The 25,764-nt window shown below is 45.2% G+C and overlaps 1 protein-coding gene across 1 annotated transcript in view; it reads left to right on the top strand.

The window, feature by feature from the left end:
* Positions 1 to 25,764, top strand: part of LOC107676208 (serine/threonine-protein kinase WNK2-like) — a 130,502-nt gene that overhangs the window by 42,309 nt on the left and 62,429 nt on the right. The window contains exons 10-18 of the mRNA XM_016470713.1: positions 14,180 to 14,779; positions 16,698 to 17,303; positions 18,447 to 18,554; positions 19,552 to 19,992; positions 20,864 to 21,244; positions 22,403 to 22,452; positions 22,568 to 22,727; positions 22,954 to 23,070; positions 23,775 to 23,945. Coding sequence (XP_016326199.1) covers positions 14,180 to 14,779; positions 16,698 to 17,303; positions 18,447 to 18,554; positions 19,552 to 19,992; positions 20,864 to 21,244; positions 22,403 to 22,452; positions 22,568 to 22,727; positions 22,954 to 23,070; positions 23,775 to 23,945 — 2,634 coding nt within the window. The remainder of the gene's footprint in view (positions 1 to 14,179; positions 14,780 to 16,697; positions 17,304 to 18,446; positions 18,555 to 19,551; positions 19,993 to 20,863; positions 21,245 to 22,402; positions 22,453 to 22,567; positions 22,728 to 22,953; positions 23,071 to 23,774; positions 23,946 to 25,764) is intronic.

Genomic DNA, 25,764 nt, shown 5'->3' with positions numbered 1-25,764 from the left:
TATAATAGGTTAGTGGGATGATTGTCCACTAACCTATTAAACCGATCCCATCCTATAAAATGGGAGTGGGATGTGTGTCCATTTGCAATTTATTGAATGGGATCGCTATAATAGGTTAGTGGGATGATTGTCCACTAACCTTTTAAACCGATCCCATTCAATAAATGGGAAGTGGGATGTGTGTCCATTTGCAATTCATTGAACGGGATCATTATAATAGGTTAGTGGGATGATTGTCCACTAACCTATTAAACCGATCCCATTCAGTAAATGGGGAGTGGGATGTGTGTCCATTTGCAATTTATTGAATGGGATCGCTATAATAGGCTAGTGGGATGATTGTCCACTAACATATTAAACCGAAGCCATTCGCTAAATGGGGAGTGGGATGTGTATCCATTTGCAATTTAATCAATGGGGATGGCTTTTAGTGGTTTTTGGACAATAGTCCTTCCGACCAATTAAATAAATTGAAATCCCATTTAAATCCCATTGATCCACCAACCTATTAAACCGATCCCATTCAATAAATGGGGAGTGGGATGTGTGTCCATTTGCAATTTATTGAATGTAATCGCTATAATAGGTTAGTGGGATGATTGTCCACTAACCGATACCATTCAATAAATTGCAACTGGGATGTGTGTCCATTTGCAATTTATTGAATGGGATCGCTATAATAGGTTAGTGGGATGATTGTCCACTAACCTATTAAACCGATCCCATTCAATAAATTGCAAATGGACACACATCCCAGTTGCAATTTATTGAATGGGATCGCTATAATAGGTTAGTGGGATGATTGTCCACTAACCTATTAAACCGATCCCATTCAATAAATTGCAAATGGACACACATCCCAGTTGCAATTTATTGAATGGGATCGCTATAATAGGTTAGTGGGATGATTGTCCACTAACCTATTAAACCGATCCCATTCAATAAATTGCAACTGGGATGTGTGTCCATTTGCAATTTATTGAATGGGATCGCTATAATAGGCTAATGGGATGATTGTCCACTAACATATTAAACCGAAGCCATTCGCTAAATGGGGAGTGGGATGTGTATCCATTTGCAATTTAATCAATGGGGATGGCTTTTAGTGGTTTTTGGACAATAGTCCTTCCGACCAATTAAATAAATTGAAATCCCATTTAAATCCCATTGAATAAATGGGTTATGGACACCTCTACCACAAGCAATTTATGTTTTAGACCAAAAAACGAGACAAAAGGAAGTTTTCAAATCTTTATATGAACAACGTCAGTCAACCAAACTAGAACACGAACTGTTCGAAAAAAGTCAGTTAACCAAACTAGAACACGAATTGTTCGAAACAACAGACAAAACAAAATGCAAACATCAAACACAGGAAATCAAAACAAACAAACTATTTACAAAAGGGGCTTTTGAGAAACCCTCAGTCTCCTTCTGGCCAGTCCCAAGAGTTTTTTCACAGCTTGTAGCTGCTGTGGCGACTTAAGTGGGGAGAGCCGCACGAACGGTGAAAAATGTTGTCCCAAGGTCTTGTTCCGGTTGAAGCGCCTCTTTTTGTCTGGGGTTTCTGGGTTTCTCTCCTGGAAATAGTGAGAAAGGCAAAGAGTTAGTGAACATGCCTACTTGTCACAAACAGTTGAACCAATCCATGAGAGACTGAACTTACCGAAGCAGACTCCCTGGACTCTGGGCTTGCTTCACCATGGGGAGGGCTGGCAGAGGTCGTCGGGCTGGCAGAGGTCAACAGGCTGGCGGAGGGGGACTGGCTGGCCGGCCGCTTGCGCGGTTTAGCGGGGCACTTTGGTGTCCCAGGCACTGGCGCCACATCCTCACCTTCCAAGGCTGCCTCAAACAGGCGGCGGTGCTCCACCACACTTACGTGGGTGGCGATGGAGGTCCTCAAATCGGTGAACGTGGGCGTCCCAGGCAAGCCCATCGATCTCCAAGCCTCCTGAAAATACTGATTGAGGTTCTTGCAGGAGCTGAGTTTGGATGTGAAAAAAAGTAGTGGGTGCTTTTGCTACCCACCAAGGTGGACCTCAGTGAAAGAAACTGCTTAAGCCACCCATGTTCTTCCTGGTCAAGGGCCAGCTGGGTGGCACTGAAGGCCTGGTTGGTCTTGTGGGCCGATATCTGCATAAACAGCGAGAAGCGATTTATTTTTATTTTTTTTAAGAGAAAACCATGCAGAGAGACAGAGAGAGAGAGAGAGAGTAAGAGAGAGAACCACTCACGTTGATGACAAATCTGTCCTCAGTTACGGTCTTCCTGGCGTCCTCCACCTCCTTAATGGTAAGGTTCTGGAACACCCCACCGCGGTGTCCATAAATACTGGCCCAAAACGCGGTGAGGTGCCCGTAAAAAGACCACTGGTCTTTCTTCTCCACTGCTGTCTCGAGGCGATCTGCACAGAAAAAAAGAGAAGCGTTAAGGGGCACGTGGGATGCCAAAGTATGAGAGGCAAGAGGAGTCGAGAACTTACTCAGAATCTCAGGGATCCTCTTCTTGGCCGCCTCCCGGCAAGCACGCAGCGTGGCTTTGGAAATAAGGTGGTCCTCCTTGGCCTGTTTCACAGCCACCTGGTGGACCGCCACGCTGCGCCTTACCGGGCGGATGATGGACTGGATCTCCCTTCTGAGGCCAAATAAGGTGACGCGGGAGAGCCGGCATGTGGGCGGCGGGGTTTCATTGACAAACTAAAAGCTGAGCCACATTCTTCAGGTAGTGGTGAATTGTAGGCTCAGTTATTTTGGCTCGTCTTAAAAACGAGAGCCAGGACCGCATCTTTGCCGCGTTGTTTAAAAATGTCATGCTGGCCAGGTCAGTCTGGCCAACAGACATGTAGACAACAAAGTTTTTGATCCGGAAGACCTTCGAAGACACGTTATTTATAAGTTTGGGCGAGGGTTCGGCGCCCTCGTGGTGCCCCCGGAACTCCTCGATGACCTGATCTGCGAAAAGAAAACACAGAAGAAGGACCAGGTGAGCCGGGTCGAGGGCACAGAGTACGGGTAAGAAGCGACAAGTGTCATACTTAGGTTCGCCACGTGGTCCGGGAAAGGGTAGGCCGTCTAAAAGGAGCGCGAGGACTCGCCGCGGTCTTTCTTCGGAGGCCTGGCGACCGGCTGCTCAGGGGGCTCGCCCTCCCCCTCCTCCACTCCAGGGCCGCTGAGGGCAGAGAGCAACTTCCTGGTAACTTTAGCGACCTGAGAGGAGGGGGTGGGATGCGAGCGCCTCTTGAGCAGCCGGTACCACCGGGCGACGTCTCGCAGGGCAGTGGTGAGAGTGTCCACCTGCTTGTTTAAATCAGCCACGTGGTCCTCCAGCTGCTTAATTCGATTTTTGCAGCTGGGGTTCGAACACTCCTCCTCCTCCTCTGGAAGCGATGGCTCGTCCAAGACGTCCTGGTCCTCATCGAGGTCCAGGGTTGACACCATTGGTTTGGACGGGTTTGACGCCCTCAAGCTGGCAAGATCTCCACAGATCTTTTTGCGCTTGCAGGCCCTAATCGCCTCAGATCGGGCCCCCTTGGTGAGCTCCGTGTGGGTTTTGAGGTGGCGGTCCAGGCGTGTGGTTTCCTTCTTGCAGCCAGCAATGGGGCAGGTGCCCTTCCTTACATTAACCCTGCCGGATGCGATGGAGAGAAGGAGCTTTCGCTCCATCTCGTTGTTCACTTTGTGCATCAAACGCAGATGCTGGCTAAGCTGATGAAACCCTCTGAGGCACAAAGGGCAGTCTTCGACAGGCATGTTTTCTTTTTATCTGTATCTTTCTCACGAAGAGCACAGAGCCAATACCAAGACTAAAGTCAGGGACTCTGCGCGTGCAGGGGTCACTCATACCCTTCCGGATCCAATTTGCAGTCTATTTGATCCCACTTTCAGTCTAATACATTAGAGTGCACTTACCAATCTGTTTTTACACTTTCTAGTCTGTCTCCACGGAGAAAACAGGTAAGCAGGTGAGCATCCCAGTTGCAGCTTATTCAATGGATGTTCTGTATGGGGTCCGTGGATGCATGTATTCACACATTATATATTACCACTTAATATTACATTAATTAATGAAACACCTCGACCGAGCTTTAACCATTTATTGAACAATTTAAAAACATTTCTTACGGAACATATTTTAAAATGAAAGAAGAAACTCTTTACATTAACATTAAAAACTATTTACATTAGCAGCCATTAAAAAACGCCTATAAAAACACTTTTTATATTAAAACATTACTTTTTTTTTAAACAAAAGAAAATTTTAAAATAAATCGGTGAAAACAATCGTGGGGAAGTCCTCCACCGGATCCATTAGGCCCTCTCCAAATTCCTCTGTAAAACAGACCATCAGGTTAGTCTACCATCAACTGCAACATTATACAAAATGAGATTATAAACTGATTCTTACTCAGGAACTCTATCAATTCTGCATCCTCTGCAGGTGGGGCAGATGATGCTGTGGATGAGGCTGCAGCAGGTGGTGGGGACACCTCAGCTGGTGGAGACAACACCTCAAGAAGTGCGGCCCCCACCACCTGAGAGAGAGCATCCCCCACCTCCTGTGTTGGCGCAGCCCCCAGCCCAGATGGCGGGACCCGGACTTCTGGTGGTGCGGCCTCCACCAACTGGGGTGGGTAAGGCCCAATCCATATGGCCTGTTGGCCCCAGACCTGAGAGGGTGGGGCGCAGACCTTAAGAGCCACAGGGGTCTCCGGTGCTGCTGGTGGGGGCCCTGGCCTTGTGTGGTCCACTGGAGGGCCTTCTGCGGGTGGGGCTTCTGCCCGGGGCTCCTCCTTCTCCTCATGAAGGCTCGTAGCCAGGACCTTCGGGTCTGTGGCACACAGTGCATCGATCTGCTTCATCGAAGCCCTCCACCTCATGGTGTGGAGGGCCTCCATGCGTTTGACCTTCTGAAACAGAAAATGTTTGGTAACGCTTAAATTACGAATACATGTAAAGGTATTTCACATATTGTTAATTTAAAGCATAACTGGTCAAAACTTACCGAGAGGTCATTGTGAGAATTGGTCACATGCCAGTCACTGAACTTGAATGTATTGCCACATATTGGGCAGACCTTATTGCGTAGAAGCACTCTGGAATGGGCCAGTTTGATTAAAATTGCCTGTTCCTCCAGATTAAACACACAGTGTGTGATTCTTAGATGCTGGCGAATATTTGAATAATCCCTATGGCAAAGTGGGCAGTTCACCATCTTGAATGATCTGGAAAACACAGAAAGACATAAAACTGTATAATTTGCATACAAAAACTGACTCTCCACATAGATATTATGTACATAATATTGAAACATCCCATGTGCAATTTATTTGATGGGAGGTTCATAATAGCTTGATGGACATATGTAAATAAAGTCAACAATTCAAAGAAAGGTGTCATTTTTTACTGAAAACATCTCTACTGTGCTCAGGATAAGCAATGGAACCCAAAAATGTAAGATATTGGGCAAAATATTGTACAATTTACATAAAAATGAATTGTAACTGAAAACATCCCATGTGCAATTTATTTGACGGGAGGTTCATAACAGCTTGATGGACATATGTAAATAAAGTCAACAATTCAAAGAAAGGTGTAATTTGTTACTGAAACCACCTCTACTGTACTCACCACACTCAGCAGAATCCATTCATGTCCTTTTCGTGTCAAAATAGTGTAATCTTTGCCTAAAAATGAATGTCCACGGAACCACTATGAAGGGCCTGCTAAATAAATTAGAAATGGGATGTTTCTTTATGTTTGATTTAAAAATAACAGTCGTATTGAATTTATTTGACGGGAAGTTCATAACAGCTTGATGGACATATGTAAATAAAGTCAACAATTCAAAGAAAGGTGTAATTTGTTACTGAAACCACCTCTACTGTACTCACCACACTCAGCAGAATCCATTCATGTCCTTTTCGTGCCAAAACAGTGTAATATTTGCCTAAAAATGAATGTCCAAGGAACCACTTTGAAAGGCCTGCTAAATAAACTGTAAATGGGATGTTTCTTTATGTTTGATTTAAAATAACAGTCATATTGGGGCCAGGGCCTAGGGGCTTCGAATGCTTGACCGTGGGATCCTCAAGTACCCCGTGGAAAAAGGCCAAAGCTCTCAGCGTTTGGGAAGACCTTTAAAAAAATCAGCAAAAATATTCAAGGAAAAATACAGACATGTGCTTGCCCCTTTTCTGACTTTTTGACCCCTAAAGGAGGTCGTAGGGTTACCAAACCTTTCCGCCCGATCAAGGGGGTCCCCTTGAGACAAAGATTTCGAATTCGGCATGATAGGAACCCTCCTAGTTGTTGCAGTTAAAACATCCCAATTCCAATGTATTCAGCAGTTTCGAGAACACACATATATAAAATCTATTTTCCATAAGTATGAGTGATATTGTTGATGAAACCACCTCTTCTGTACTCAGGACACTCCACTGAACCCATTCATGCAACTTTTATGTCATAAAACATGATTTTTAATTTGCGTAAAAAAACAATGTCCACGGAACCACTATGAAGGGCCTGCTGAATAAATTGGAAACGGGATATTTCTTTATGTTTGATTAAAAATAACATTCATATTGGGTCCAGGGCTGAATTGGGACAATGTATAGTAGGTAAGTGGACAATCATCCCATTTGCAATTTATTCGGTGGGAACAGTGTAGTAGATTAGTGGGATGATGCCATTCAATAAACTGCAAGTGGGATGTGTGTCCATTTGCAATTTATTTAATGGGATCGCTATAATAGGCTAATGGGATGATTGTCCACTAACCTATTAAACAGTTCCCATTCAATAAATGGGGAGTGGGATGTGTGTCCATCTGCAATTTATTGAATGGGATCGCTATAATAGGCTAGTGGGATGATTGTCCACTAACCTATTAAACAGTTCCCATTCAATAAATGGGGAGTGGGATGTGTGTCCATCTGCAATTTATTGAATGGGATCGCTATAATAGGCTAGTGGGATGATTGTCCACTAACCTATTAAACCGATCCCATTCAATAAATTGGGAGTGGGATGTGTGTCCATTTGCAATTTAATGTTTTCCAAAAACCACTAAAAGCCATCCCAGTCATTCCGACCAATTAAATAAATTGAAACCCCTTTTAAATCCCATTGAATAAATGGGTTATGGACACCTCTACCACAAGCAATTTATGTTTTAGCCCAAAAAAACGAGACAAAAGTAAGTTTTCAAATCTTTATATGAACAACGTCAGTCAACCAAACTAGAACACAAACTCTTCGAAACAAGTCAGTTAACCAAACAAGACCACGAATTGTTTGAAGCAAAATATTGTACAATTAACATAAAAATGAATTGTAACTGAAAACATCCCATGTGCAATTTATTTGACGGGAGGTTCATAACAGCTTGATGGACATATGTAAATAAAGTCAAAGATTCAAGGAAAGGTGTCATTTTTTACTAAAAACACCTCTACTGTGCTCAGGATAAGCAATAGAACCCAAAGATGTAAGATATTGGGCAACATATTGTACAATTTACATAAAAATGAATTGTAACTGAAAACATCCCATGTGCAATTTATTTGACGGGAGGTTCATAACAGCTTGATGGACATATGTAAATAAAGTCAAAGATTCAAGGAAAGGTGTCATTTTTTACTAAAAACACCTCTACTGTGCTCAGGATAAGCAATAGAACCCAAAGATGTAAGATATTGGGCAACATATTGTACAATTTACATAAAAATGAATTGTAACTGAAAACATCCCATGTGCAATTTATTTGACGGGAAGTTCATAACAGCTTGATGGACATATGTAAATAAAGTCAACAATTCAAAGAAAGGTGTAATTTGTTACTGAAACCACCTCTACTGTACTCACCACACTCAGCAGAATCCATTCATGTCCTTTTCGTGTCAAAATAGTGTAATCTTTGCCTAAAAATCGGAACCACTGGAACCACTATGAAGGGCCTGCTAAATAAATTAGAAATGGGATGTTTCTTTATGTTTGATTTAAAATAACAGTCATATTGGGGCCAGGGCCTAGGGGCTTCGAATGCTTGACCGTGGGATCCTCAAGTACCCCGTGGAAAAAGGCCAAAGCTCTCAGCGTTTGGGAAGACCTTTAAAAAAATCAGCAAAAATATTCAAGGAAAAATACAGACATGTGCTTGCCCCTTTTCTGACTTTTTGACCCCTAAAGGAGGTCGTACAAACCTTAAACCTTTCCGCCCGATCAAGGGGGTCCCCTTGAGACAAAGATTTCGAATTCGGCATGATCTCCTAGTTGCTAGTTGTTGCAGTTAAAACCTCCCAATTCCAATGTATTCAGCAGTTTCGAGAACACACATAAATAAAATCTATTTTCCATAAGTATGAGTGATATTGTTGATGAAACCACCTCTACTGTACTCACCACACTCAGCAGAATCCATTCATGTCCTTTTCGTGCCAAAATAGTGTAATATTTGCCTAAAAATGAATGTCCACGGAACCACTATGAAAGGCCTGCTAAATAAACTGTAAATGGGATGTTTCTTTATGTTTGATTTAAAATAACAGTCATATTGGGGCCAGGGCCTAGGGGCTTCGAATGCTTGACCGTGGGACCCTCACGTACCGCGTGAAAAAGGGCCAAATTCCTCAGTGTTCGGGAAGACCTTTAAAAAAAATCAGCAAAAATATTCAAGGAAAAATACAGACATGCGCTGGCCCCTTTTCTGACCTTTTGACCCCTAAAGGAGGTCGTAGGGTAACCAAACTATTCCGCCCGCTCGAGGGGGTCCCCTTGAGACAAAGATTTCAAATTTGGCTCGATCGCACCTTTCCGAGTCGTGTCCACGAATCCTGTACGGTAAGCCCATTCAAATAAATGGAGGGTGGGATTTATTTAGGAAGGTCGCAGGGGGCCCAAATTGTACACGCAGTTGCGTCAGGAGCCCCGGAGCGATGTTCCGAAAGGGCCCGGGTCTGGGACCCCAAAAAAGATTTTTCCTGATTTTTCATCCGTTTCTCTGTCTGCCATTGAAGTCAATGGGAGAGACCCAGAAACAGGCCCGATTTCAGTGAGACTCGCGGCCGGACTTAAATGGCTTAGGAAGTGGCTAGGGCCCTCAAACTCGGGGGCCCAAATGAGGGGCCCAAGACGGCGATGCGTGCCGAGTTTCGGGGTCCGGTGACCTTCCGTCTCCATACGGGAGACGTCCAGCTTCCCATTTAAGCGCGTAACTGTTTCGTGGACGCGCGGTCCCTTTTTCGACCTGTTGACCCCCGAACGAGGTCAAAGAGTCACCAAACTTTTACGCCCGCTAGAGGGACCCCTGACGATACACAAATGGCGCCCTCTAGCCGATTGGCCCTTTCGGAGCCGCGTCCACGAAACCGCTAGGCCAAACCCATTCGAATAAGTGGCAAGTCGAGTCGTGTCCACGAACCCTGTACGGTAAGCCCATTCAAATAAATGGAGGGTGGGATTTATTTAGGAAGGTCGCAGGGGGCCCAAATTGTACACGCAGTTGCGTCAGGAGCCCCGGAGCGATGTTCCGAAAGGGCCCGGGTCTGGGACCCCAAAAAAGATTTTTCCTGATTTTTCATCCGTTTCTCTGTCTGCCATTGAAGTCAATGGGAGAGACCCAGAAACAGGCCCGATTTCAGTGAGACTCGCGGCCGGACTTAAATGGCTTAGGAAGTGGCTAGGGCCCTCAAACTCGGGGGCCCAAATGAGGGGCCCAAGACGGCGATGCGTGCCGAGTTTCGGGGTCCGGTGACCTTCCGTCTCCATACGGGAGACGTCCAGCTTCCCATTTAAGCGCGTAACTGTTTCGTGGACGCGCGGTCCCTTTTTCGACCTGTTGACCCCCGAACGAGGTCAAAGAGTCACCAAACTTTTACGCCCGCTAGAGGGACCCCTGACGATACACAAATGGCGCCCTCTAGCCGATTGGCCCTTTCGGAGCCGCGTCCACGAAACCGCTAGGCCGAACCCATTCGAATAAGTGGCAAGTGGGATTTATTCAGAAAGGTCCCAGGGGCCCGAAACTCGGCACGGTGGCCCCTGGGCCGGCCCTGAGCAACGTCCCAAAGGCGCCGGGCCTTAGAGCCAAGGGAAAAGTTTGAGGCCTTCTGCACAGAATCTCTCCCTTAGCCCTCTTTGTCTTTTACACAGTCAGAGCCTTTCGAGTGCTTTCATGCTTAAGGAGAAGTGCTTTTGTTCAGAAGGTCGTACGGTTTCGTGCTTCGGGGCCATGAGTGAGGGGCCCCTGAGATGTGAGAATCTCGGATCTCAGGGCCCTATGTCCTATGGTCTCCGAATGGGGGACGTCCCTCTCCCCATTTAAGTGCGCAACTGTTTCGTGGACGCGCGGTACCTTTTTCGACCTGTTGACCCCCGAATGAGGTCGAAGGGTCACCAAACTTTTCCGCCCGCTAAAGGGACCCCTGATGATACGCAAATGGCGCCCTCTAGTTGAAGGTCCAAGTCCAGCGACCTGTTGCTTCTCGTGTCCACTGCATCGCTATGGAAAACCCTGCACATACATTGCAAGAGGACACTTACACACAAATAGACTAGAAAGAGGACTGGGAAAGTCCCTCTCCACTTTCTAGTTTAAAACAGAAAACATTCCTTCTTCAATTTATATTAAACCCATTGAATAAATGGCAAGTGGGATTGCTCTTGAATGGGCCCAGAGACCCCAAATTTGGTACGGTGGCCTCTAGGTCCCGCCCGAGCGACGTCCTGATGGTGCTGGGGCCCTACAGTGAAGGGAAAACTTGTTTTGGGTCGTACGGCTTCGTACTTCAGGGCCGCAAGAGAGGGGCCCCTGAGATGCGATAATCTCAAATCTCGGAGCCCTACCACCCGTCGCCCCCATACGGGGGACGTCCCGCTTCCCATTTAAGCTCGTAACTGTTTCGTGGACTGCAGTCTCTTTTCTGACCTTTTGACCCCCGAACGAGATCGCAGGGTCACCTAACTTTTCCGCCCGCTAGAGGGACACCTGACGATACGCAAATGGCGCCCTCTAGTCGATCTGCCCTTTCGGAGCCGCGTCCATAAAAACCGATAGTCCGAACCCATTCAAATAAATTGCAAGTGGGATTTAGTTGGAAATGTCCCAGGGGCCCCAAATTTTTACTTGGGGGTCTGTGGGGGCCCCCGGCGCGCTCCACTGAGAGAGCGGGCCGATCGGAGCATCTTTGGCTGGAAGTCGTAAAACAGCCAGGGAGGGAGCCGGTGAGCGTCTGTGGGTCGGGGGCGCCTGCCCCCCGCCTTAGGGCCGTGTTCGGACGCGTTCCGTAAAAATAGTGGGTAAGCGGACAAATAGTGAGTTAGTGGGAGAGGGCGAAGGCAAGCGGTGAAAGGTCGAGGTCAAAGTCGTTCCGGCACAATAGCGGGGAAATGGACAAATAGTGGGTTCGTGGGACCTGGGGGGAGGGGCCCGGAGGCGAGGCGGTGGTCCGCAGGGGTCGAGGGGCCGTTCCGCCATCTTAGCGGCGAAATGGACAAATAGTGGGTTCGTGGGACGAGGCCCTTGGCCCAGGGAGCCAACCCATGTACCCTGGTAGAGAGATGGACAAATACCGAAACTGTGGACGCACAGGCTCTGGGGTAAGAGCCCTGCACAGTCATTTCAAGGGGAGAATGCACAAATAGTAGGGTTTTGGGATCGACTACCCCATTTTGCCCCCTAAAATTATTGGAAACGGACCTTGAAAGGCTCCATGGACGGAGGGGTGGGGTCAACAGGTCGGTGTCGCCCCCTTTGGCACGGTGGCCCCTAGGTCCCGCCCGAGCGACGTCCTGAAGGTGCTGGGGCCTTACAGTGAAGGGAAAACTTGTTTTGGGTCGTACGGCTTCGTACCTCAGGGCCATGAGAGAGGGGCCCCTGAGATGCGATAATCTCAAATCTCGGAGCCCTACCACCCGTCGTCCCCGTACGGGGGACGTCCCGCTTCCCACTGAAGCGCGCAACTGTTTCGTGGACTGCAGTCTCTTTTCTGACCTTTTGACCCCCGAACGAGATCGCAGGGTCACCTAACTTTTCCGCCCGCTAGAGGGACCCCTGACGATACGAAAATGGCGCCCTCTAGTCGATCGGCCCTTTCGGAGCCGCGTCCACGAAACCGCTAGGCTGAACCCATTCAAATAAATTGCAAGTGGGATTTAAGTTGGAAATGTCCCAGGGGCCCCAAATTTTACGTGGGAGTCCGTGGGAGCCCCCGGCACGCTCCGCTGAGAGCGCGGGCCGATCGGAGCGTCTTTGGCCGGAAGTCGTAAAACAGCCAGGGAGGGCGCCGGTGAACGTCTGCGGATCGGGGGCGCCTGCCACCCGCCTTAGAGCCGCGTTCGGACACGTTCCGCAAAAATAGTGGGTAAGCGGACAAATAGTGGGTTCGTGGGACCTGGGGGCGTGGCCAAGGGGGTCCGCGGGGGTCCGGGGTTGATCCGTCACAATAGTGGGCAAATGGACAAATAGTGGGTTCGTGGGACCTGGGGGCGTGGCCAAGGGGGTCCGCGGGGGTCCGGGGTTGATCCGTCACAATAGTGGGCAAATGGACAAATAGTGGGTTCGTGGGACCTGGGGGGAGGGGCCCGGAGGCGAGGCGGTGGTCCGCAGGGGTCGAGGGGCCGTTTCGCCATCTTAGCGCCGAAATGGACAAATAGTGGGTTCGTGGGACGAGGCCCTTGGCCAAGGGGGCCAACCCATGTACCCTGGTAGAGAGATGGACAAATACCGAAACTGTGGACGCACAGGCTCTGGGGTAAGAGCCCTGCACAGTCATTTCAAGGGGAGAATGCACAAATAGTAGGGTTTTGGGATCGACTACCCCATTTTGTCCCCGAAAATGATTGGAATCGGACATTCAAAGGTTCCGTGGCCGGAGGGGTGGGCTCAACAGGTCGGTGTCGCCCCCTACGTGTGTCCAAAACCCCCCTATTCCGGGGTCAGCAAATCGGAGCGTGCGGGGGGCGGGGTAAGCAGAAACGTCCCAGTCCCCCTTTAGAAAACAGGCTAAGGGGATCCAAATTCACCCTGCGATCCATCCGGAGCACTATTGGTCCAATGGCAATTTTTTTGAATGGGCTTTTTTCCACGAACCCGCTATATGTACTACCTTATTAAAGTTAAAAAAAGTGATATAGGCAAGAGCAGTGAGAGATTATCTCTCTTTTGTTGTTTGATTATCATGAATGAGAGACAGCAGGAATATTAGACTGCTGTCACATTAAGAGTTGCCCGGATCCAATATACTCTTACACACGTGTTTTTTTTTTCTCGGCTGTTTGCTTTCACTTAAGACCTAAATTGCTGTGTTTACGAGGATACTTGCAAAGACGAGCATTTTGACATATACAAGTGTGTGTGTTTAACTGTTCATAGCCTATAAAGCGGCAAAAATAACTGTTATTTTAGTAATGTTCAATACTCCCGTGCTCTGTGAGAAGCATCTTCCAAGTGCGCGTGTCTCTCTGACAGCGTTCAGAAACAGTCTCTCAGACAGAGCGCACATATAGTAAAATGAGTTCTCTGTCAGCAGCTTAAAGTCACTTGTTTTAAAATCGTAATGCTTATAAATGCATGCAAACGATAAGTTTTCATGACCACATTGCACGTCACATGAGCATGTAACTTCGATAGAAAAGATGGTACAAAATCTCTACCTGTTGACAAATTTCTACCGGTTAATCATGTCTACCGGTATTATATATTGCCCACCCTTAATGCAGGTTGTTGAGGAGAGATGTGCCTTTACTGTTACAAGCTATCAGATGTGAAATTTTCACCTAGATGATAAAATTACAAAATAAATCTATGTCTACAGAACTAAATATCATTGAGACTTGGTGTTGAGTACTTTTGAACAGCTGTCATTTTTATTTATGAACGATGATTTTCATGGTCTTTGAAAACCTGGATATATGAGGGAGTTTTAAAGTGGGATTTCTACACCTGGAAAAGCTATGGCAATTAAAATCCTAAACAGTCATAGATATTTTTATAATGATTATATACTGCACTGTACACACACAAAGCAATTTAGCACATTCAAACCTCACTCAGTATTCCTCAAGAAATGTACGCATCTAGTTTGTTGTGTCCTTTATTTGTTGTGTGTTATTAGCTCTGTGCTAGAGACCCTTGTTTGTCATTTAATGATAATAGTTCAGAGAAGTGGCTTTTCTTCCAGGGTGCACATCATGAAAGCTCTTCTGTAAATGAGTTAATCCATTTCCTGCTCCGACCCACAAGTCCTGCCTCCTTTCAAATACCACGAGACCAATCAGAGATGAAAGAAGACGGACTGGGAAGTTATCCCTCTGGAAATTTGCTGCTCGCTCCTTCGCCTGTAACGACTCGCCGCTATAGCGACACATCAGTGGGGCCATCCTCTGAGACAAAGGGGGAGGAGTCTATCTCAATGGCAAGGCAGGGGCGTCGGCTTTCTTTAAACCCCACCCCTCACCAGCCACCGTCCCCGTGTCAGGTCTGCTTATCCTTATTTCTGCTTGGGACATGTGCAGATAGAAGACATTCGCCCTATTCTTTATTTCCAATTCCTCACGTACCTGATGTCCGCAGAGGCTCCTTCAGTGAGACCTCTGACCTCTCCCAGCTTAACAAATCTCTGGAGAGCATCACGGGCCACAGACATCAGCCCGAGAGAGGGCAGTACCGGCCTGCCCTCAGCCACAGCGATGAGGGGCACACCCTGGAGCCGCCTCGTGATGCACTGACCTCCCGTCGCAGAGCCAGTTTTTGTGCTGGCGAGCGCTCTCTGGCTGATGCGGTAGGTGGAGGACACGGTGTCGCCTTGCTACTTTAGAGGAAAGCTCTGGTTTTCTCCAGCCTTTGCAGTGGGTCTGCTGTTGCTCCCAGGTGCCTGTAGGACTTCTAATCAGTCTAATATGCTCAGATGCATTCTTCTCCTTTGCACTTCTTCTCGGCGGCTGTAACCGTACTTACCTATCCTGCAGGTGTGGCCGTTCTCTTACAGAGGAGATCCCAACTCCCCGAAACCTATCCATTAACCACGCTTACGATATGCCTGATGTCATGCTGCTAACCTTCTTTATGAATCATTTATGTTTTCATTCACTTAACCTGGTTGTGTGTGATCTGCATGCCTGCTATTACTCATTGTAGCATTTGTTGACATGTGCTGTTTTATTTAACAATCCAACATACTAAAGAATGGGCCAGATTTACCAACAGTTTTAGCTTTAAAAAACTACTAAAGACCTGTGATGAAAAATTTGTAATGAAAAGGCGTGGACAAAGTTATTTTTGTGGCTGACCTTATTGCATATGCATTTGTAGGTGTTTCCCTTTCAGACACAAAGGGAACAGAGTATTCATGCAAGGTGATTTAGTAAGTTTCAAGTTTAATTTATTTATAAAGCGGTTGACCAAAGTGCTGTACAAAATTGCGTTAATCCATCACCCACATTAAAATAGACATTCACAGGACATTGAAAGCACAAGAATACAAATAGGTTTTTAAAAGACTTTTAAACTCAGACACTGTAGTCACTGTTCTGATAATGGCAAGTTATTCCTTAAGTTGGGTCCAACTACTGCAAAAGCTCTGACACCCCTGCATTGCAGTCTAGATCTGGGTACCCGAAGAAGATGACTGGTCTGTGATCTGAGTAATCTGACTGGGTTGTGTTCAGTAATCAACTCTGAAAGGTATCGAGGAGCAAGATTGTTTAACAACTTTCCGGTCTCTCTCTTGAAACCAACAATGAAGTGACTTAAACTGCAATTCATCGACTGGCCACTAGAGACTGGCTCCAAAAGGGAGTCAGTCCCATAGACCCCCCATGTTAAAATGCCCAACTTTACAGCAGAACATTTTTTTTACAGCCTGGTACAGTGCTTTTACAAGTGGTACAAGTGGTTTTGGTCTATAGCTAATTTTGCCCTTCATGACAACTGTGAGGGGGTGATTTTTTTTTGTAACTCGTCTATTTAAATTATAGTAAGCCTTAAAGTTCTGCATAATTAAGGGTGTGGCCACTTGAGTGACAGGAGGATTGCCACTGCTGTCACCACCATTAAGCTAGGCGGGTGTGGTTTCAGCAACCAGCTCCACCCACATCCCGCCTCTTTGCCCATTCTCAGTCATCCAGGAGTGATGTATTGCCAAGATGGCGATGGCCGGCTCCGCCCACTTTGGGCTTCAAAAATGCTCTTCAGAAACCTACGGGTGACGTCATTGACACTACGTCCATGTTTTTATACAGTCTATGGATATGACACACCATATCTCCTAAATATAGAACCAAAAGGTAGCACGTACAGTGAAAACAGTAACAGTGCCAAAGTTGAACCCTGAGGGACACCACATGTAACATGTAGTAAGGTTTGCGCTAGTCAGTTTAGAGGTATTTGCACCATTATTTAACACCCCCAAAAAGCATGCCTTATTTTGTGCCTGTGTTGTTAGTAGATTACCTGCACCTACTTGTCAACCCTACGTTAGTTTGCACCGCTCTTGGTAGATTGCGGTCATTATGTAGATGTGCTGTGTTCTCTCATTTGTGCATTGTCAGAAGATTAACAGCAGAACTTTCCATTCCCATCAGTGCTTTTATGGGATTGTGGTCTAATGCGAATTTGCCCTGTTCTGTAAATCTGGCCTATAATTTGTGTTATGTAGTAGAAGTGTATTGGTTCTCATTAGTTTGTTTCCTCTTCTGCAGTCTTCTGTTCTGAGAGTCCAAAGCCAGGCTGCACCTGCCGCAGCTCAACACATGCAGACGTTCCCTCCTGTCTCCTCAGAGACCCCCGCGCAGGCCGCCAGACAGAATCTGTCCACTCCCCTGCCGCTGGCGCTTCTGCAGGGTGTCTCGATCGCACCGCAAACCATGGATCAACAACAGCTTGCACCTACAGGTCAGACTACCGAGCTGAAAGCACAGGCCCACACGCTCCAAACTGCAGCGTCGCATCAGCCATTCTCTGTGCCACAGAGTGCCGCGGGTCCGAGTTACCATCCTGCCGGGGCAGAGCTAGCAAATGCACAGACATTTCCACCTGTGCAGCTCACTGCAGTCGCAGCTGCACACAGTCTCCCATCTAAAACAGAAGCAGCGCTGCCTGCAGATCAGAGCTTTCAGAGCGGAGCCTCCACCGTGCAGCATATCCCACCAGCATCTGCACAGACTCGACAAACACCTGTGTTACAACATTTGCAGCAACTCACTGCAAATGCCACAACAGATGGGCAACTCCGAGACTTCTCAAACATGCAGCAAACTGCTCCTGTGCAGCTGAGCCAGACAGGCCCTGCACCACCTGTCCCACAGGTATGCTTGTTTGTCATCTTCTTTTTATTTTCTCAACTTTTACGTGGACCCCCCTAGCACTATAACTCCCATTGGAGTGAACTTTGTGCTTTGTAACTTTGCAGATCTTTTTCATGCACAAACAGCAGCATTACACACTAAAAGAAATAATGTAAATGTAAAAATGCATAATAGGATCCCTTAAAGCCTGGGATACACTGCACGATTTTCAGCTGTCCAGACGAAAGATTGGCATCGTGAAACAATCGTGGTGATTTCTATGATCGCAGCTCCTAATCGGTGGTCCTGTGTCGTACAGTGAGAGAGGTTCAAAGACAGACATTGTCACGGTCTCGTGACCAAAGATAGCCTACGATAATTTTCTGACAGTGTCAGAAATTCAGCATGATCATTGCTCAGTGTTTGCTGCTACGACCCACGTTTGCTGACCAGCCAATAAAAAATGCGACATGAAATCAACGCGACATGGAGCTAAAACCTAAAACTGCTAACCTCAAGCTCTTATCCCTTCCTCTTTCACCACTTCCACTTTTTTCAGCACACATACAGTATAAACTACAATTGCCAAAGTGTGATTAGTCATGCTCTTTTTGTTTACCACTAGCGCATGCTGATGACATTTTTATTCTTCAATAGTAACTTGCGTCGTAGCCTGTGTCAATTGGTGTCATCATCGTACAGTCTGCAGACATGTCGTACCCGAGTTTATTAGATCCATGTCGCACAGTGTGATTTGCAATGATCTTGTAGGATTGCTACAATTCTGCAGTCTACAGAAGGCTTTAAAGAAAAAAAGATGATGACTGACTAACTTGTAAGCTTAATCTAAGTTTATGTAACTGGCCATAGGGATGCCCAATCCTGTTCCAGGAGATCTACAGAATTCAGCTCCAATCCTGCCCCAACAGACATCTGTAATTAAGTTTTCCTAAAGATCTTAATGAGCTGCTTCAAATGTATTTTTTCAAGGTTTGAGCTGAACTTTGCAGGAAGGTAAATCTCCAGGAGCAGAACTGGACACCCCTACTGTAGACTGACTGTGAAAGACAAGAGTGACCTACATCTGCAAACCTCCTCTGAGTTTTCTTGAGTCATCTTGTTTTCTCTTTGCACACTTGTATTTCTCTCTTTCTATCCTATTAGCTCTCCATTCAGACACAGCTGATGGACAGCTGGCAGCAAGGAGGACAGTCTACCTCCAGTCTGCTGACACAACCTGTTCCTCCTCCTCCTCCAGCTTACCTCACACAGGTACTCCCTTCTGCCAGCTCCTCTGCTTCTCAGATGCGTGATTTGTAGGGATGCACAATATTATCAGAACTTTATCGGAATCGGCTGATAAAGGCTAAAAATGTAAATATCGGCATTGGCCGATTTGAAAAAAATGATGCCGATATGCCTTGCCGATAAGACAAATAGCTCACATGTGCTCAGGTTGTGATAGTGATAAGAGCATGTCAGTAGTGAGGTCAGTCTTGAAGCGAATTTTTGCCTGAATGATGATTAGATTCATTGTTTTGGATCACTGCATTTAATCTGAGAATGCACATACAGAATGACGTGTCCATGTGCGAGAGAGTCAGCAGTTTCTAGCACGTGCAGTAGCAGCAGCGACAGCCTCCCCCAGGTCCTAATGCCCGTCTGGTAAGGCGTTTTATTTACTTAGGAGGCACTGTTGGCCTATTTGTAATAAAATGAAAATAAAATACACAAATATATTTTTATTCAAATGGATTATGAAAACTTAAATAAAAGGTGCTCTTTTGCTTTAGACAATCTATTAATTTTAAATCCACAAATAAAATCTTTATTAACAAATAAAATCAGGTTTCAACTGCATCTGTCTGAGAAAAGATTCATTTTATTAATTATTTTCAAGCTTTCAATGTACTCTCATTAAAAAAAATGTTTATTACTTCTAACGAAGACTTTTTTTGCTCAAAAGTAAAATAATTTGTTCATAATCTCCGCACTGGAGAGTTAAGTATATAAGTTATATTGTTTCAAAATAAATATCATCAAAACATATATCGGCATCGGCTATTGGCCAAAATGATTTGAAAAATATCGGCATATCGGATATCAGCAAAAATCTAATATCGTGCATCCCTGGTGATTTGTGTAGTATTGTGTCCAATGTACAAAGTGGCCACTTTTGACTGGCCAAATTTAGCATGCGTTTAGCTCTTCTGTTCATGATGGTGGTTATTCTTCCCATGCTACAATGCACTTTTGTCTCCTCCTCCAGTTTCCTTCCATTAACTCAGCTCAGTCAGTCAGGACCCCTCTTCCTGGATGTGACCCGTACCCCGCCTGCTTTCCCTCTGTGCAGTCATCCCTCAGTCTGCCTGTCCCGACACACCCCAACATCTCGCCAGTGTCATGTTCGCAGATGGAGATCTCTGCGCTAACCCAGTACCCCCACCTGTCCTCCACTTCTCCTATACCCACACAATGTCCCGCTCCACCCTTTGCTGCTCCAGTGTTCGCGCCTCCAGTTCCCACAATTCACCAGTACCAGCAGGCCTATTCTGTTGCTAAGCAGCCCGCCATAAACTCCATGGCCACTCTCTCCCAACATTCCCACAGTCAGGCCACACCCACAGCGCACCAAAGTCTCCACCCCACTCCAAACCCCGCCTCTATGTGTGCCAGGGTCCCTCCCACTATACAAGCTCCGCCCACCCAGGTAGGGTATGTCAGTGTCTTAAAGGGATAGTTCGCACAAAAATTGGCACATTGAATGCTTACTTTTGAATCACAGTCACAATGGTTTTCAGAGGAAATATTTACTACCATACTAATTCGGTAGGGATGTCCTGATCAGGTTTTTTTGTGCCCCCGATCCGATCTGAGTCATTGAATATTGAGTATCCTCCGATACTGAGTCCCGATCCGATACTTGTAAATTCCTAGTGTTTGGTGCACAATTCAAGTACATTAAAGTTATTAAAATCAATCCAATTTATACCGAGTTGCGCAGACAGTAAAATTAATATATGTATGTATATGTAATATAATATAATGTAATATAATTAAAATTATTATAATAAGATACACTCTCTCTCTATGCACACACTATATAAAGACTTTGGTAGATGTAAACATGCTACAATTTTAACCATTGTAAACAGATTGTGTTGTCACAATTATGAATATGGGACTGATGATATAAACTTCTTATATTTTATATGTACAATAACCAGAATAATTACAACATAAGGTTAGAAAGCATGAAGTGTCAGAATGCCAGTCTATCAGTCAAATCCAAAACGGTTGGCAAACCCACCTAAAGGCGCACACCGCCACCCACTGCATGACCCTGGCATGCAGCCGATGTAAAATAAGGATCGGGCTTAGGAGAGCTGATAACGATAAGTAAAAAAAATGCTTGATCGGCCATCCTATAATTCAGTATTAATATTCAAATTCAGATTTTATGAATGTTTATCCAAAGGTTGTAGTTTCCCATTTTTTAAACTATAGATTTGAAATTTAATTGAAATTGAATGAGTCTTACTTATTCATTTATTTAAAAAAAAAAATCTTACATTTTTCAGGGAGTCTTGACCAGCCATTCCCAAACTGTTCACGTGGACCAGAACTCGTCCAGTAGCTCCGATCACGTCCATGTTTCTCAGATGATGACACACCTGACTCCAGCTCCTGCCCCGAGCTCCAGCGTCAGCCATAATGCGCCTCAGCCTCCCGCAGTACCACAGCTCTCGCCCTTCAGACCCATCCTCGACACATTCGGCTCTGCGGTGCCCGTGGACCCAAACCAGGCTCCTCAGCACTCCAGCCCAGCCTCTTTACCCACCGTCCCGCATTCAGGAGCCGGTGCCAGCCTGAGCCAGCAGAACAGCAGTGTAAAGCCAGCGCTGCAGCAGCAGCACAGCACCAGTGGATGTGGAGGAGCTCCCACTGAAGTATGCTCTGAGGTGAAGCTCTTCTTCAAATGAAAATCCCATAATACAGCAACAACCTCGAAACACCATTAGTGATGTGTACAGTACATGCACTGGTCACTTGAAGGAAGTATCATTGCCGTTTACGACCATGTGATCATGAGTGGGGTGTTTTCACATTTAATTTTCAGAATCAAAATCAGAATTGGCTTTATTAAGTGTGTGCAAACACACAAGGAAGTTGTTGTGGTTTTTTAGGAGCTCTTGGTACATGCATACATACATACATATGACATGAGAACAGAAAGAACATTTAAATAAGACTAAAGAAAAAACTAAAAATAAATAATAATAATAATATTAATAATAATGCGTCATGAATGGAACAGAAGATTAATGTACAGATATGTGCATTTTTTACTTGTATATACAGCTGTATAAATAAAAATATGAATATGAAGAGTTCAGATGCAAAAGCCTCAAAGTGCCGTCTGAAATTTTCTTCTAAAATTAACATTTTTATCAGACTCCTATGTTTATGTTCAGTTATTTCACTTTAATGGCAATGAAAATAACCTATTCATTGCCATTAAAGTGAAATTACTGAACCTACACATAGGAGTCTGATAAAAATGCTCATTTTAGAAGAAAGTTTCAGATGGCACTTTGAGGCTTTTGCATCTGAACTCTTCATATGTATTTACATACTATTTGAGAGAGAGGTAAACCAGAGGGGTTTTTTTCTGAACTAGAAGAACCTAAAACCCTCAAATTACTCTCTGCCAGGACTGTCAGCATAAATTATCCTTGCATATTTACATATTTTGATGTTCGTTGGACATGGCCAGACTGTAGGTACATTGTAATAAATTTGAATTACAGGCATAAATTTGTTTTGTATCATCAGTCTTTACAGCTATAAACAGTTTTGATGCTGCATTATCTAATATTGTGTTCAAAATAAAGTGGCAGGCAGTAATGCATAGATTTGAGTAGGGAGCATCAGGAGATAAGGTTTATTATGAATGTAATTCATTCATTGGTTTAGTCCAATTAATGGACTGTCTTACTAAGCTTTTGTGAGTGCTGTATATTTATATCTTTATATTTAGCCTAGCAACACGTAAACAGCAATCTCTGTTGGAATCATGTGCCATTGCCGTTGAACTCATTGCCTTCTGTGCACTTTAGGAGCATGTTCCTGATAAACAGACAGCACCAGCTGGTTCCACGAATGACAGGTGTGTTTCTCTGTTCACAGAACAGTGCTGTATTATTTTTTCATCTCGCACGCTTTCGGAGTTACAAACCTCATGCATGCAGAAGCTCAGTGATCGGATCTCTGTTCTTTTGCAGTATAAACTCAGATGCCACATCAGGTAAAGAGATGAGCGATGGGAACGAGGGCTCCGGCAGAGCTCGCAGTGAATCACAAGTGCGAAAACCCAATCGCAAAACGTCCCGCACGCGCTCCCGCCAAGACAAGATCAACAGACCCAAACTCACCATGATCAAAGTGAGTCACAGATGAAGAATGTCCAAACATGATGTTTAGATGCTAGCTGTCAAAAATAAAGTGATTTGTGAAGCTTATAATTGTTTGAGTGTTTCACAGGTCAATGCTGGTTTGGACATTAGAACACCTAAAATAATTTGAAACATTTCTGTTAATGTTGACATAGTTCTTTCGGAGGCATTTTTTTGAAGTTCCTGTTGTTGTATTCTCTGTGACTGTGTTACAGGTGTGTGACACAGGAGACAAGATGGTGGAGTGTCAGCTGGAGACTCATAACCATAAGATGGTGACGTTTAAATTTGACCTTGATGGAGATGCTCCAGAGGAGATTGCCACATATATGGTGAGATCTTCACCTCTACTTTCTCTCTCCCTCCTCATATGCCCTTCTCTTCTTCTGGCAAACTCCCAGAGGTGATGCAGTTCAAACTCCTGTACTAAAGTTTATGGATGCTATTTTTCTTAATGTAAACGTGTGGTAGGATTTGGAGTAGGAATGGGCCAAAATTTTTCAAATCTGTAAAACTAAACATGAATTAACATCTGATTATTTAATTATTATAATCATATAAATGAAGTACTTTTTAATTTCATTAAAAAAAAATGTAATGAACTCAAATGATAGACTCTAAATTCTGTGTGGCTATTAAGCTGTTATATCCAGAACATGTTTTATTAATGTGTAAGGTTGCAACATTGCTTGGCAGACCTGAACTAACTCCACTTTGTGTCTGAAAAAATACTCAGCAACAACACAAGATAAACAATTCTTATTTATTTTTTTAATCATAAATGTACAATTGTGTGGTTGGTAGCATTGCATTAGTTGTATGTGGCAAATAACACATCTGTTTTTGTCCTGCAGTCTGTGTGTCAGAACACAACCATTTTTGGAGAACCACTGCATTAATGCTTTATTGTCATGTTCAGACAGTGTTCCTCATATACAGCTAATTGAATCTTAATTGGTAGATGGGCGTACTGTATCTGCTTGTCCTGGATAGATGAGTGGGCTCAAAGTGCTGGTTCTTGTTGATGTTCCTCCAGGTTGAGAACGAGTTTATTCTGTTGCTGGAGAGGGAGATGTTCATCGAGCAGCTGAAGGATATCATGGATAAAGCCGAGGACATTCTGAATGAGGATGCTGAGGGTGAGAAGGCCTCTGTCCAGACCTCACCGCTCTGTCAGACGCCTGTCACAGCAGACTCCGGCCCGCAGGTCAGGCCCAGTGCTTACTTAATACAGACATGCTTTAGATGGAAATGCACCAGCTATCGTGTCCTTGAGTATGGACACACTGGATACAGTGGAGCTGAAGTCACACCTTAAGGAAATTTGCTTTCCTCTACAGCCATAGTGCATGATTGCAGAAAATATCAGGGTTTTCCATCTCAATTCAATATAAATTCATGTGTATATACTGTATACTGTCAATATAAGGGGATAAAAATATTTTGTTGAATGCTTTTTTTAGCACCATTTTAAACTTGGTTTAAATTCAGTATTTGCTTGCATTCGTTGTGTGTAATTATGCGAGTATCATAAATAAAAAGGATGTAAGTTATTAACTTTTTTAATTTCTCATTTAAAAGTCTAGTGTCTAAATATTTATTCAAATGAAGAACTTAAAAATAAGTAAGCAGGTATGACCTGCAATATTCTAGATATATTTAATAAAGAGCCATACAGGTAAGCCATACATTAAAAGTAAGCAATACCTGAGGGTTAAGAAAACCATACTAATGTTGCCTCTCCATCACTCTTCAGAATAAAATTAATACTGTAAATGTCATCGACGTTGTAACGGAGTCTAAGACTAGAACTAGGAACTGAGACTAGGAACTAGAAACTAAGACGGTAGATTTTGGGAAATGGCTCCATAAAGTGCTAACACTTGGAGAGCGATAAACGCAGACAATACTCGGCGACTTGAGCAGGATCTGAGTGGGTGTTATATAGTATGTGTGTGATTGACTGCAGGTGAGTCCAATCAGTGCAGTGTAACATGGGAAATGTAGTCCAGGGTGACATGTAACAGTCTGTGTGGTGTGAAAGTCAATATAATGGAAGGGCGACCTCTGGTGGCAATCGGACGGAAGGCCACGGAATGGATTCGTGACAGAGCCCCCCCCCCAAGGAGCGGCTTCCAGACGCTCCCAACATAGTACAATCCAGGAGGGTGGTGGAGCGGAGGCGGAACAGGGGGAGGGATGGAGGGCCAGGTCCATGTGGAAGCGGAGGGACAGGGGACTGAGGCAAAGCCAGCAGAGCCGGATGCCAGGGCGGAGCCGGCAGGATAGGTGGAACTGAGGACCACCACAGCAGAGCAGACGAGTCTGAAGATCCCCACGGCGAAGCTGAAGACCACCAGAGCCAGACAGAAGACCACCACGGCGGAGCAGACGGAACAGAAGACCACCAGAGCCAGACAGAAGACCACCACGGTGAAGCAGATGGAGCAGAAGACCACCAGTGCCAGAAAGAAGACCACCATGGCGGAGCAGAAGACCACCAGTGCCAGATAGAAGACCACCACGGCGGAGCAGACGGAGCAGAGACCCATGGTAGAGACTGGGACCTAGGAAAAACTGAGACACGAGACAGACAGAGCATATACAGTCTCAAAGACCGAGGCAGGGAGCGCATAATAACCAAGAGTAGTGACTGGAACTGAACTGACAAACAACTCAAAAACTATTACTGGGCAGGCAGATAGTAAGACATCAGAATTGTCAGTGGGGTGGAAACAGACAGGTGAATTAACGTCAGGTTCATTGAGGGATATGGGACTGGCAGATAATTCAGACACAGATTCATGGAGAGATTCTGGATAGACTGACAGTTCATGATCAGACTTGTTTACAGAAACTGGCAAAACAGAGTGTTCAAAATCAGACTCAATAGCAGCATTTAGACGGACAGAGAGATCACAATCAGCCTCCATGGCTGGTTCAGAACAGGACGAGAGTTTATAGACGGCCTCCATAGCGGTGACAGGACAGGCAGAGAGTTCACAGACGGCCTCCATAGCCGTGAC

Source organism: Sinocyclocheilus anshuiensis, unplaced genomic scaffold, assembly GCF_001515605.1.
Source record: "Sinocyclocheilus anshuiensis isolate Anshui unplaced genomic scaffold, SAMN03320099.WGS_v1.1 scaffold2430, whole genome shotgun sequence".
In the NCBI taxonomy this organism is placed as follows: Eukaryota; Metazoa; Chordata; class Actinopteri; order Cypriniformes; family Cyprinidae; genus Sinocyclocheilus; species Sinocyclocheilus anshuiensis.
Note: the sequence above shows the minus strand (reverse complement) of the source record. Positions and strands in the feature narration are given on the sequence as shown.